An 11,203-nucleotide genomic window follows, 5' to 3' on the forward strand; every position below is an offset into this window, starting at 1 on the left:
AATTTTAGCCCCCCCCCCCTTCAATTTATCTACCCTGTATTTTCACCTGATGAGTAAATGTAGATAGATCTACTCCATTAGCAGTTAGAAGTTTGTCTCCAGCTTTAAGTCTTCCATCACTTAGAGCTGGATCCCGTACTATGCCCTAGTTGATAGATAGGTAGGTAGGTAGGTAATTAATTAGGTAGGTAGGTGGGTAGGTAGGCAGGTAGATAGTTGTAGGTAGTTGTAGGTAGGTAGGTAGGTAGGTATTAGGTAGGTAGATAAAATAGGCAAGTAGGTAGAAAGATAGATAGGCAGGTAGGTTACTGGCTATTTAGATGCTCAGGTAGGGAGGTTGCTAGTTTATCAGGTATAGGGTTGGTAGTTAGATAAGTACCAAGTATTAGTACAATATGTTATGGTTAGTGTGTCGGTAGGTAAATTAGTTAGAAGGTAGGTAAGTAAGTAAGGTATGTGAAAATGTTGGAATTTAAGTACATAATTGATAGAATAAAATATACCTTAATAGAATGCTTTAGCACTGTATCATCTATAGATTGGAGGCTGAACCCCAAACTTCCGTTTACCTTTGCAAAAAGATATTATTTTGATGTTTTTTAAATAAATATTCTGAACTGAAACCAGAACTTTTGTGTCATAAATCTCGGGAACAAGCATGGCTATTGGATATCCATCACACCTTTTCATTACATTCCTATGCGATGTCCAGTGTTGGTTGTACCCTTCAGAGATAACTAAATGATAAAGATTACGCATTTATCCTCAAATTTAAAATTGCCCACATAGGATATCAAGATCAAGCGTCTAAGTTTAACCAATACTTCACACAAAAGTTCCGTTATTTTACATTCATTACCTTGGTTAATTGAATAGAAAATTCTCCAACTATTCTTGAGTTATTTAGAAGGGCGTTCTCTACAGGACGGAGTAGTTGCATAGTATCATCATTATCATCATCATAAATAATCTAGAGTAGTTGCAAAGTATCATAATCATTATCATCAATAATCTAAAGTATTTGCATAGTATCATCATCATCATCATCATCAAACATCTAGAGTAATTGATATAGTATCATCATCGTTATCATCAATAATCTAGAGTAGTTTGTGTAGTATCATCATTTTCACCACTTTCATCATTATCAAAAATCTTTAGTAGTTTTATAATGAAAACTAGACGTTTGGAGAAAAAAATCTGAATTAACCTCAGGTCCAGGACTCCACTCCTTTTCAGGTGTTGCTGGGGATATCTCTATCTCCATTGAGTCTCCTGAATAAAACATTTTAGAGCTGAACAATTCTAGAGACAGATTTCAGGGGGGAGCATTCCTAGAGAAGGAGTTCAGAAGTAAATATTTCTAGATTAGGAATTTAGGGGTAAAATTTCTAGAGTAGGATTTCAGGGGAAACCATTTCTGGATTAGGATTTCGGGAAAAAAAATTTCTGTAGCAGAATTTCAGGGGGTAAACTTGAATATTCTTGTCTGTTTGTCTCCATCGAACGTTAAAACGGCTGAACCAGTTAAGCCTAAATTTCTTGTGATAACACTTAAGCCAGAATGTTTTATGGCTTGTCAAAATTTGCGGAAACCCAGCATTAAAGGCAGAATAATATTGGGAATTTTGCATTTAAATTTTTCTTAACATTTATACAAGAAAATAGATGCCGATATAGAAACATAAAAGAGCAAAATTAATTTTGAAATTAGAGGCATGGAATCCGAGTGTGGCAAATAAAAAAAATGAAAAGATGAATAACATGAAATAAACCTGCACTAGTGAGAGAAGGACGACTGCTGGAATAATCCTTCAAGTATCCAAAACCCTGATAACATTTTTTCATAATATTTTTCTAAATAAAACTTAAAACTTAGAAACATTTTCTTCTTTAAAGAGTATCTTTTTGAGATAAAAATCCACACAAAACAAGATAGAAAATACATTTACATTTACAAAAATTTTTCAAAATAATTACTAATCTTACAAAAATACAAAAGAACGCAGAAACGCCCTGTATCCCATTTTGCAACCCTTTAAGAAACAACGTATGATGAAAACAAATGTTAATTATAAGAATATATGAATATATTAGAAAAACCCTTTAAGAAAAAACGTATGATAAAAACAAATGTTAATTATAAGAATATATGAATATATTAGAAAAACTCTATGAATTGAAATGGAACTAGTTAAATTAAGGAACATAAAATGCATGTAATTGTTACAATCCCATGTTTACCTGGTCTGTTGCCTGTTTAAAAGTATCCCAAGTGTTGTGATTGTATGGTCCATAGGAATACGATCTTACTACGCTAGTCCTCTATAATAGTATTTCACAATGTTAACAAGGAAAATATTTTGATGCCCATGCATGGAAAGTTCCGGTTTTATAAGAACTTTTAAGTACAAGAACGAATAATTTATATGTTGAAGGATTCGATGATTACGTAATAACTGAAATGATAAATATGTTATATATTTGAGTAATGATCAATGTTGTCTATTTGTGCATAATTTTGCAAATTTTTCTCTTTTCTTCTGAAAAGCTGTATTTATTTAAACAAATTTAAATTACACAATTTATCTTTGTGTGTGAATAAATCTTTACATATATATATATACTAGGCTTTTAGGGCGCTTCGCGCCCATCTTCTATTTCAACTTTTAATTGTGGCTTTATCTCTGAACATCTTCTCTTTGTACAGTATAAAACAAAAACAAAAAAGGTTTGCGGATTTCATAATATTTTTTTGCGCATTTTCAAAATTTTTCAAAAATAAAACTTTTAAACACAAAATTTTAGAATTTTGATCATTCATAAACCTTCCCTGGGGTCACGTGAGGTCCCACAACAAATTTGGGCCCGATCGGTTCAGCCGTTTTGACGTTTATTGGATACAAACAAACAGACAAGCCAAATTTATATATAGATATAATATTAAAAATTCGTCTCGTAAATTATGCAATAATTCGAGAACAAAAATTTCACTCTAGTTCAACCTTTAAGACACAAGCAGCCGTAGTACATTTGAATTTCCGAGCAGGGTCAACAGTTTGTTGTACCTAGCTCTATGGGTAGGAATAGCCGGTGCAACAAGGTTGACGCGGTCTGACTTTATGCTTCATATAGGTTGAATTTACTTTTACTAAAGGGGCAAAGGTGCGTGAAGAGAAAACTAGCATAAAATACAATTTACTGCTCTATCAATATCATACATACTCACATTCAACAGTTTAGTTTCAGAACATTGCTATATTAAAGCAAAAGGGTGTTTATTTCTTAACTTTCATAAAATATAAAAAAAAATGTTGGATTTTTTGGGTAAAAATATTTTTGTGGGTTTTATTCGCTGAATTGGAGAAACTAAATAAAACAAGATAAAAACCCTGCCCCTTTAGATGTCCTAGTTTTCATACTCTCTTTGTGATTGGGGGTTGGAGAAGGAGATTTAACGAGTAACCTAATTTTACACAACAAACACACATAAAAATCAATTTTCAGTACAATGCTATCACATAATGTGTAAAGAGCCAGAAATTTAAAAGACAGATCTTTTCCGAAAAAATATCAATAAAACTCCCCAAAATCTCAGGTTACTTTCTTTAATTTCCGGCTCTGTATACTGTGTTACGTGTACTGTGTACTGTGTACTGAGTATGTGTACTGTGTACAGAGTAATGTGTACTGTGTACAGAGTAATGTGTACTGTGTACAGCTAGTGTACTGTGTACAGCTAGTGTACTGTATATGTAGTATACCTTGGAATATGTTGGGCAGGATCTTTGGTTTGCTGATATAGAATCAGGTATTCTGCACACCTGGAAATATATAAATATAGAGTCCGAATTTAATGATTTTGAGCCACGTCTCAAATCCGTCAAAAATCGGTTTCAATCGAGCGCCGGCTTGAATCTTGAAACATTGAATACAATTTTAAGTGTAACACTGACCATCCTGAAAATCACTTACTCATTCGGTATTCCATCCAAAGAAAGCATTTATTCTGCATCTTTTTGCAAGGTGTTCTCTACACTTTAAACAAATAAATCTTTGCTTTTGTACATGGTTATTGTTGTACATAAAGACTGTGTTAGATGGAGATGTTCTCTATCTGAAGAACTGTGTTAGGTGTATATGTTCAATATCTGAAGAACAGTGTTAGGTAGATTTGTTCTATACCTGAAGAACAGTGTTAGGTGGAGAAGTTCTATACCTGAAGAACTATGTTAGGTGTATATGTTCTATACCTGAAGAACAATGTTAGGTAGATATGTTCTATACCTGAAGAACAGTGTTAGGTGGATATGTTCTATATCTGAAGAACAGTGTTAGGTGGATATGTTCTATACCTGAAGAACAGTGTTAGGTGGATGTGTTCTATACCTGAAGAACAGTGTTTAAAGGTGGATATGTTCTATACCTGAAGAACAGTGTTAGGTGGAGAAGTTCTAAGAATATCCAGTGCTTGTCGTAAGGATAAAGATGTGAGGGGGACTCCAGATACCTTCAGAATTACATCACCAACCTAATTAATAAGAAAGTTAACATATGGATTCAAAATTAGACCAGAGCTGGAAACTTTTGAATGGTGGATATCGGGATTAATGCTTGATCCACTCTTTTTCTTAATCTCGAGATTAAATAATGCTTGTTCTCCTCTTGTTATTAATCTCCAGATTAATTAAACGATCGGGATTAAGAATATCCCATTCTAAAGTTTTCAGCTCAGAACTGAAAATTGTAAAGAAAATTGTGAATTTTCTTTTAACAATTTTGCAAATTTTCTGTGATTCTGTTCATCAATATTTACAAAATGTTGAATTTGATAGAAATAGCATATATACAAATTTTTGCTTTTCTGTACTTAAGATTTTGAGAGAAAAAAAGTTTCTGGGATTTTGTTTTGGGGCCATTGGAGGGATCCTGGAGTAAAGATGAATCCTGGAGCAAGGATGTATCCTATAGAGTAAGGATAAATCCTGGAGTAAGCTGATGAGTCCTGGAGTAAGCTGATGACTCCTGGAGTAAGCTGATGATTTCTGGAATAAGCTGATGACTCCTGGAGTAGCTTATGAGTTCTGGAATAAGCTGATGAAATCTGGAGTAAGCTGATGAGTTCTGGAGTAAGCTGATGAGTCCTGGAGTAAGCTAAAGAGTCCTGGACTATGTGATGAGTACTAGAGTATGTGATGAGTTCTGGAGTAAGCTGAAGAGTCTCGGAGTAAGCTGATGACTCCTGGAGTAAGCTGATGAGTTCTGGAGTAAGCTGATGAGTCCTGGAGTAAGCTGGAGTCCTGGACTAAGTGATGAGTACTGGAGTACGTGATGAGTCCTGGAGTAAGCTGATGAGCCCTGGATTAAGATGACGAGTCCTGGAGTAAGCTGATGAGTCCTGGAGTAAGCTGATGAGTCCTGGAGTAAGCTGGAGTCCTGGACTAAGTGATGAGTACTGGAGTACGTGATGAGTCCTGGAGTAAGCTGATGAGTCCTGGAGTAAGCTGGAGTCCTGGACTACGTGATGAGTATTGAAGTACGTGATGAGTACTGGAGTAAGCTGATGAGTCCTGGAGTAAGCTGAGAAGTCCTGGATTAAGATGAAGAGTCCTGGAGTAAGCTGATGACTCCTGGAGTAAGCTGATGAGTACTGGAGTAAGCTGATGAGTCCTGGAGTAAGCTGGAGTCCTGGACTACGTGATGAGTATTGAAGTACGTGATGAGTACTGGAGTAAGCTGATGAGTCCTGGAGTAAGCTGATGAGCCCTGGATTAAGATGAAGAGTCCTGGAGTAAGCTGATGAGTCCTGGAGTAAATGATGAGTCCTGGAGTAAGTTGATGAGTCCTGGAGTAAGCTGACGAGTCCTGGAGTAAGCTGATGAGTCCTGGAGTAAGCTGATGAGTCCTGGAGTAAGCTGATGAGTCCTGGAGTAAGCTGACGAGTCCTGGACTACGTGATCAATTTTAGGTAATGTACTTCATGATATGAAGGATGGGATTAATTTAGTCCAGATTATCCCACATTTTTTGCTGACGTCTTGGTCTTGATCTCACGTACAAGGAGAAGCGGGATAGAGAAGATGCTACGAACAGACAACCGGTTCTGCTCAGGCATCAAGCTTGCAGTAGAGAAGATGGTTTTCCTTACCAATAGTCCAGGTCAGACAACATGAACGGTGGATACTGATGGTCCAGGCCTGGTGTCAGTTGCTCAAAACTATACTAATGTCATTTTTGGTCTATCTAGAAATGGATTAGATCAAGCAGTAGCAGCTTACACCTTATGGAAGAGATGTGCAGTACCTGCAATCTTGTATGCTACAGAGGCCATCATGCTCTCAAACAGAGTACTGGAGAAGCTGGACAGGATTCAGCACATAGTTGCCAGGTATATCCTAATCCCAAAGTCCTCAGTGAAGGTAGCAAGAGCCTTAGATGTAGGGCTAATGGCAATGAAGCATAGGGTCAGTAAGCTAGAAAGTTACGTCTGGGAGATACAGAACAAAGAGAAGGACCAAATTCTCAAATCATTATTTATGCTGTAATGAGGTCTTCGCTTGACAAGTGGGCTGTCCAAATAGAAGTCCTTAAAATAGTTGTGGGGAGCCATCTGTTCAATGGCCCCATGAGGTTGCTCAAGAGAATCTTACAGGATATGGCTGTGACTAACGTCCTTGACATGAAGAGACGCATGTCTTCACTAGCTTCTGCTGATACCTCCCTTGATTGAAGGATACTCAATCGTCACCAGGTTGAGTGACTAGCCAGCTTCCAGTAGTACTGCACTTTGATTTGAATTTCCCTGGCAAAGGGGTAAGGATATCAGGGTGCCAGGTGAAAAGGTTTTGGGCACGGACTCTTAACCTCCGATTGGCGGTCTAGGGATCCCACATTGGGGGTCTACCACAATCATTTTTTTATTATTTGTATATATATTTTTATATATGTTAGCTAGCCTACATAAGCTGGCCAAAGGGTTGGACCAAATTGGTTGATTTCTTTATAAAAGGAAACCCATGTGTATCTACTTCATTAAGTATATGTAGTATACCTTGGAATATGTTGGGCAGGATCTTTGGTTTGCTGATATAGAATCAGGTATTCTGCACACCTGGAAATATATAAATATAGAGTCCGAATTTAATGATTTTGAGCCACGTCTCAAATCCGTCAAAAATCGGTTTCAATCGAGCGCCGGCTTGAATCTTGAAACATTGAATACAATTTTAAGTGTAACACTGACCATCCTGAAAATCACTTACTCATTCGGTATTCCATCCAAAGAAAGCATTTATTCTGCATCTTTTTGCAAGGTGTTCTCTACACTTTAAACAAATAAATCTTTGCTTTTGTACATGGTTATTGTTGTACATAAAGACTGTGTTAGATGGAGATGTTCTCTATCTGAAGAACTGTGTTAGGTGTATATGTTCAATATCTGAAGAACAGTGTTAGGTAGATTTGTTCTATACCTGAAGAACAGTGTTAGGTGGAGAAGTTCTATACCTGAAGAACTATGTTAGGTGTATATGTTCTATACCTGAAGAACAATGTTAGGTAGATATGTTCTATACCTGAAGAACAGTGTTAGGTGGATATGTTCTATATCTGAAGAACAGTGTTAGGTGGATATGTTCTATACCTGAAGAACAGTGTTAGGTGGATATGTTCTATACCTGAAGAACAGTGTTAGAGAGTTTTTTTTATTTCCCCTCCTGATCATTTGAGGAATTTGCTTTGACTGCAAATATGTTTGGGTATTAATTTTAGTATCGGTAAAATATTCATTTTTACTGTGAATGTTGCCAATTTTGCTTGTTAGGGAAATTCAAACATCTTTTCAAAAGTTGAATTCCTCACTAATTGCCCATAGCAAGCCCCCCCTCAAAAAAAAACCCCAATTTATTGAGGTGGAAGGGGTGAAAAATAATTAGAGAAAATAAATACCCAGACCCTAAGTCAAAGAATTCTTAGGAATAAAATAACAAAATGATTAGCAATAACTTTGCTATCAGACAATAAAATGTCAATGAACTTAAAAAAGGGAGTGACCGGCAATCCCATAGATTAAGCCTGCTTATAAAAAGTCTCATCAATTTTAAATACAGGGTCGACTTTGAAATGTTGCAACGCCTTGGGCTTAGATTTTACCGCTCAAACTCACTTCTGCTTTTCTGTAGCACTTTACATGTACATTTAAGCGCTATACAGCACTTGTTGTTAGCAGTTTTAAAGAAGTAATTGGGAAAATTCTCATCGAAATTTGCTACAGAGCTCGCAACCTTTAAATCACAGTGCAATATATGGTAGTTGAACTGGGATCGGGAATTGATGAACCATGGAGAAGTAATTGAACTAGCTAGACTGGTTACACTACTAGTCTAAATCCGACGAGATTAAACAAGTTGCTTAATCAGTCAAGGGCAAGTTTAACTAATTCTTAAATGTTAACAGATACAAACATGCAACATGCAATAGGCATACTCTTTTTGTACAATTCACAAAAGAACAGTCAATAGAAAATAAAAAGCTATGGGTTTTTACGACTCTAAATGTTTCCTTTACCTCCTATGTAGTAAGCTAGAAAATAAAAAACGTTATTTAATTTTAGTCAACAATGTTAAGTTGTTTATGGACTAAATTTAATAAACAGCGATGAACTAATTGGACGTAGTTGAACCACTTATATCTTCAATTTGTACCAGATGTACAGGAAAAGTGGTTTACCTACATAGTTCAACTACTTTTTGTTGATATTTTCTAATTGTCATGTACCTTAAGTTGACCGGTTTCCCAGGCTGGTTGAAGCGGAAATATTTTCTTTATTCTGATTAAATTTGTCCAGGGGGAGGGTGCATCTAGTCCTCCAGTTATACTTATAAAAGATACATATTTTTTATAAATCATCACATTGACAAAACAAAAAATTTCTAGTGATTTGTTTTGTATTTAAATTTTAAAAACATTAAAAATGCGTGAGGCATTTAAGAAATAACATGTTACATTTACATATTCTTTTCATTTATTTTTTCTTTGTTTTTAATTTCAGAAGAGATACTACTGACCTGACAGTGAGCATCGTTGATGACATTTTTTAGATAAAAAAGGGGATAGAATAGAACCCTGGAGTACACCCTACCTGAATCCGAGACCAAGGGAGTTCCGCTTGATGCTGACCTCGAAAGTGTTTTGGGATTGAGAGATCTCAGGGATCAAGCAGATGCTCAACTGTAAAAAAAAATAATATAAAGGGACTGTTCACGTATTTCAAGTGACCTCCATTGAACAAGTTACATGCCTGAATCACAACAGTACCCATTAAACCTGTGTTGTCGTTCCTCAATCCCAACTGTTTTAAATTCTGACAAGTACCTTCTATGACTCTACTACAAGTACTTTTGAGGAACCGAAATGAAAAACTATCAATTATCAGCTAGAAAAACAAAGATATATCCAAAAATCTTAGCCAAACGGTTTTGTTTTGAATCGGGCAGGTTAGTTTTAACATGGAGGAACACTTAAAATAATGCTAAGACTAAGTTCCTAAAAACATTTTCTTGTTTAGAGGTATAGCAAGTTAATATTATCATATTCTATTAAATATGTAGAGGAATTCTTAATGATGTTGATCATGCCTCATTCTATTCTAGCATTTTTGGTAAAGAAATATGTGTTGGAAATAGGTAAATATGATATAACTAGCAAACTCTACTGAACAGTAGAAAATGGTCAAGTTTATGAGACCCCGTAGCTTCTCTAGTTTTGATTAGTATTCCACGAGCAAAGTCAATATATTTTGCTTTTCTAAAACATGTAAGATTTAAATTTAACCTAATACTTACATGAAATATTGGTGATCGGAATATATATTGTAATTTTGTATTAGAAAAGGAATTGTACAATTATTGGAAAATGAAATACATTCCATCATCAAGGATAAATTTTAATTGTAAAAAAGGCTTTTTTACTAAAATTAGAAAGGGGATCAAAAAGGAAGATTATTACGGCAAGGAAGTGAGGATTAAAAAAGCGTTTTAAGATTTGTTATTCAAAAATTTGAACTGTGGTCTGTAATTCTAGAAAATGTTGAATTGAACAAAAGTGAGATATTTGAATAATTTCTTGGCTTCATATCTAGTAAAGAAGCCATCCAGTTGCAATGAAACTATGCAAGAAACATAAAGATATGCATGCAAAATTGCAAATAGTATCGAGGTAACAAAAATGCTATGCAAAAAATGCGCAGCAGCAACAATTTTAAGAATTATCGGTGAATCTGCACGCTTGCAAGGAATTCATAATTTATAAAATCTTTAAAAAAAAGAAAAAAACTTTGGAAGAAAAAACTTTAAATGTTACAGATCATTTGTTTTGTTTATTTCAGCACTAAGTCTTGCCTTCAAACCCTTCAAAGCGTCGTAAAAATCCATTATTTGAATGGGCTGGGGTTTATAAAAAAAATGAATTATGCCAAAAAATTAAATTTTTAAAAAAAATAAGAGATATAAATTTTATTCATTAAATGCTTCAATTAAGTTTATAATACATGATTTTATGACAATTTATCAAACTAAAGAGAAAATGAGATTTTAATACAAATTAGTATCATACCACCTCCACCGCCGAAAAAAGGAGTCCCAAAACACGTTTCGCCAACTTTTTTGAATTTTAGAAAACACTGGAGTTATTATCAAATCTAATATATCAATCATCCTTGATGAATTATTGAAAGGGTACCTTTGTAATTCGTACATGCTATGCTTAAAATGGAGGGTTGCTTGAAAATTACCTCTACAGTCCCTTTAAAGGAAATTGTTTTACCTTGTGTGCTGATGTTGGAGAGGGGGGTGTGGTATCCTCCCCCTGGTCCCGCCCAAGGAAAGATGCGGGTATCTGATAGGGCGTGGTGCTTGATCTGGTGTATGGCAGAGGGGGACTCATTATGCATGTAATATTTTCTTAATCTTGGCGATATTATTTATTGTGAAATCACGAAAAACTAAGGACAAGATCTTGTGATCTTGTAAAGTGAAATCACGGAAAACTAAGGACAATATCTTATTGATCTTGTGAAATTTAAGGACAATTTCTTGTTGATCTTGTGAAGTGAAATCACGGAAAACTAAGGACAATTTCTTGTTGATCTTGTGAAGAGAAATCACGGAAAACTGAGGACAATATCTTGTAGATCTTGTGAAGTGGA

The 11,203-nt window shown here is 35.2% G+C and overlaps 1 protein-coding gene across 1 annotated transcript in view; it reads right to left on the reverse strand.

Moving 5' to 3' along the window:
• Nucleotides 1–11,178, reverse strand: part of LOC111714256 (tyrosine-protein phosphatase non-receptor type 13) — a 16,795-nt gene extending 5,617 nt beyond the window's left edge. Inside the window, exons 1-11 of the mRNA XM_023489322.1 lie at nt 10,822–11,178; nt 9,140–9,228; nt 8,776–8,875; nt 4,427–4,531; nt 3,765–3,824; nt 2,245–2,325; nt 1,776–1,830; nt 1,211–1,275; nt 860–970; nt 504–569; nt 47–145 (exon numbers count right to left, since the gene is read on the reverse strand). Of these exons, the coding sequence (XP_023345090.1) occupies nt 47–145; nt 504–569; nt 860–970; nt 1,211–1,275; nt 1,776–1,830; nt 2,245–2,325; nt 3,765–3,824; nt 4,427–4,531; nt 8,776–8,875; nt 9,140–9,228; nt 10,822–10,941 (951 nt within the window). The 5' untranslated portion in view covers nt 10,942–11,178. The remainder of the gene's footprint in view (nt 1–46; nt 146–503; nt 570–859; nt 971–1,210; nt 1,276–1,775; nt 1,831–2,244; nt 2,326–3,764; nt 3,825–4,426; nt 4,532–8,775; nt 8,876–9,139; nt 9,229–10,821) is intronic.
• Between the last annotated feature and the right edge of the window lie 25 nt (nt 11,179–11,203).

This window comes from Eurytemora carolleeae, unplaced genomic scaffold (assembly GCF_000591075.1).
Source record: "Eurytemora carolleeae unplaced genomic scaffold, Eaff_2.0 scaffold1404, whole genome shotgun sequence".
NCBI lineage: Eukaryota > Metazoa > Arthropoda > Copepoda > Calanoida > Temoridae > Eurytemora > Eurytemora carolleeae.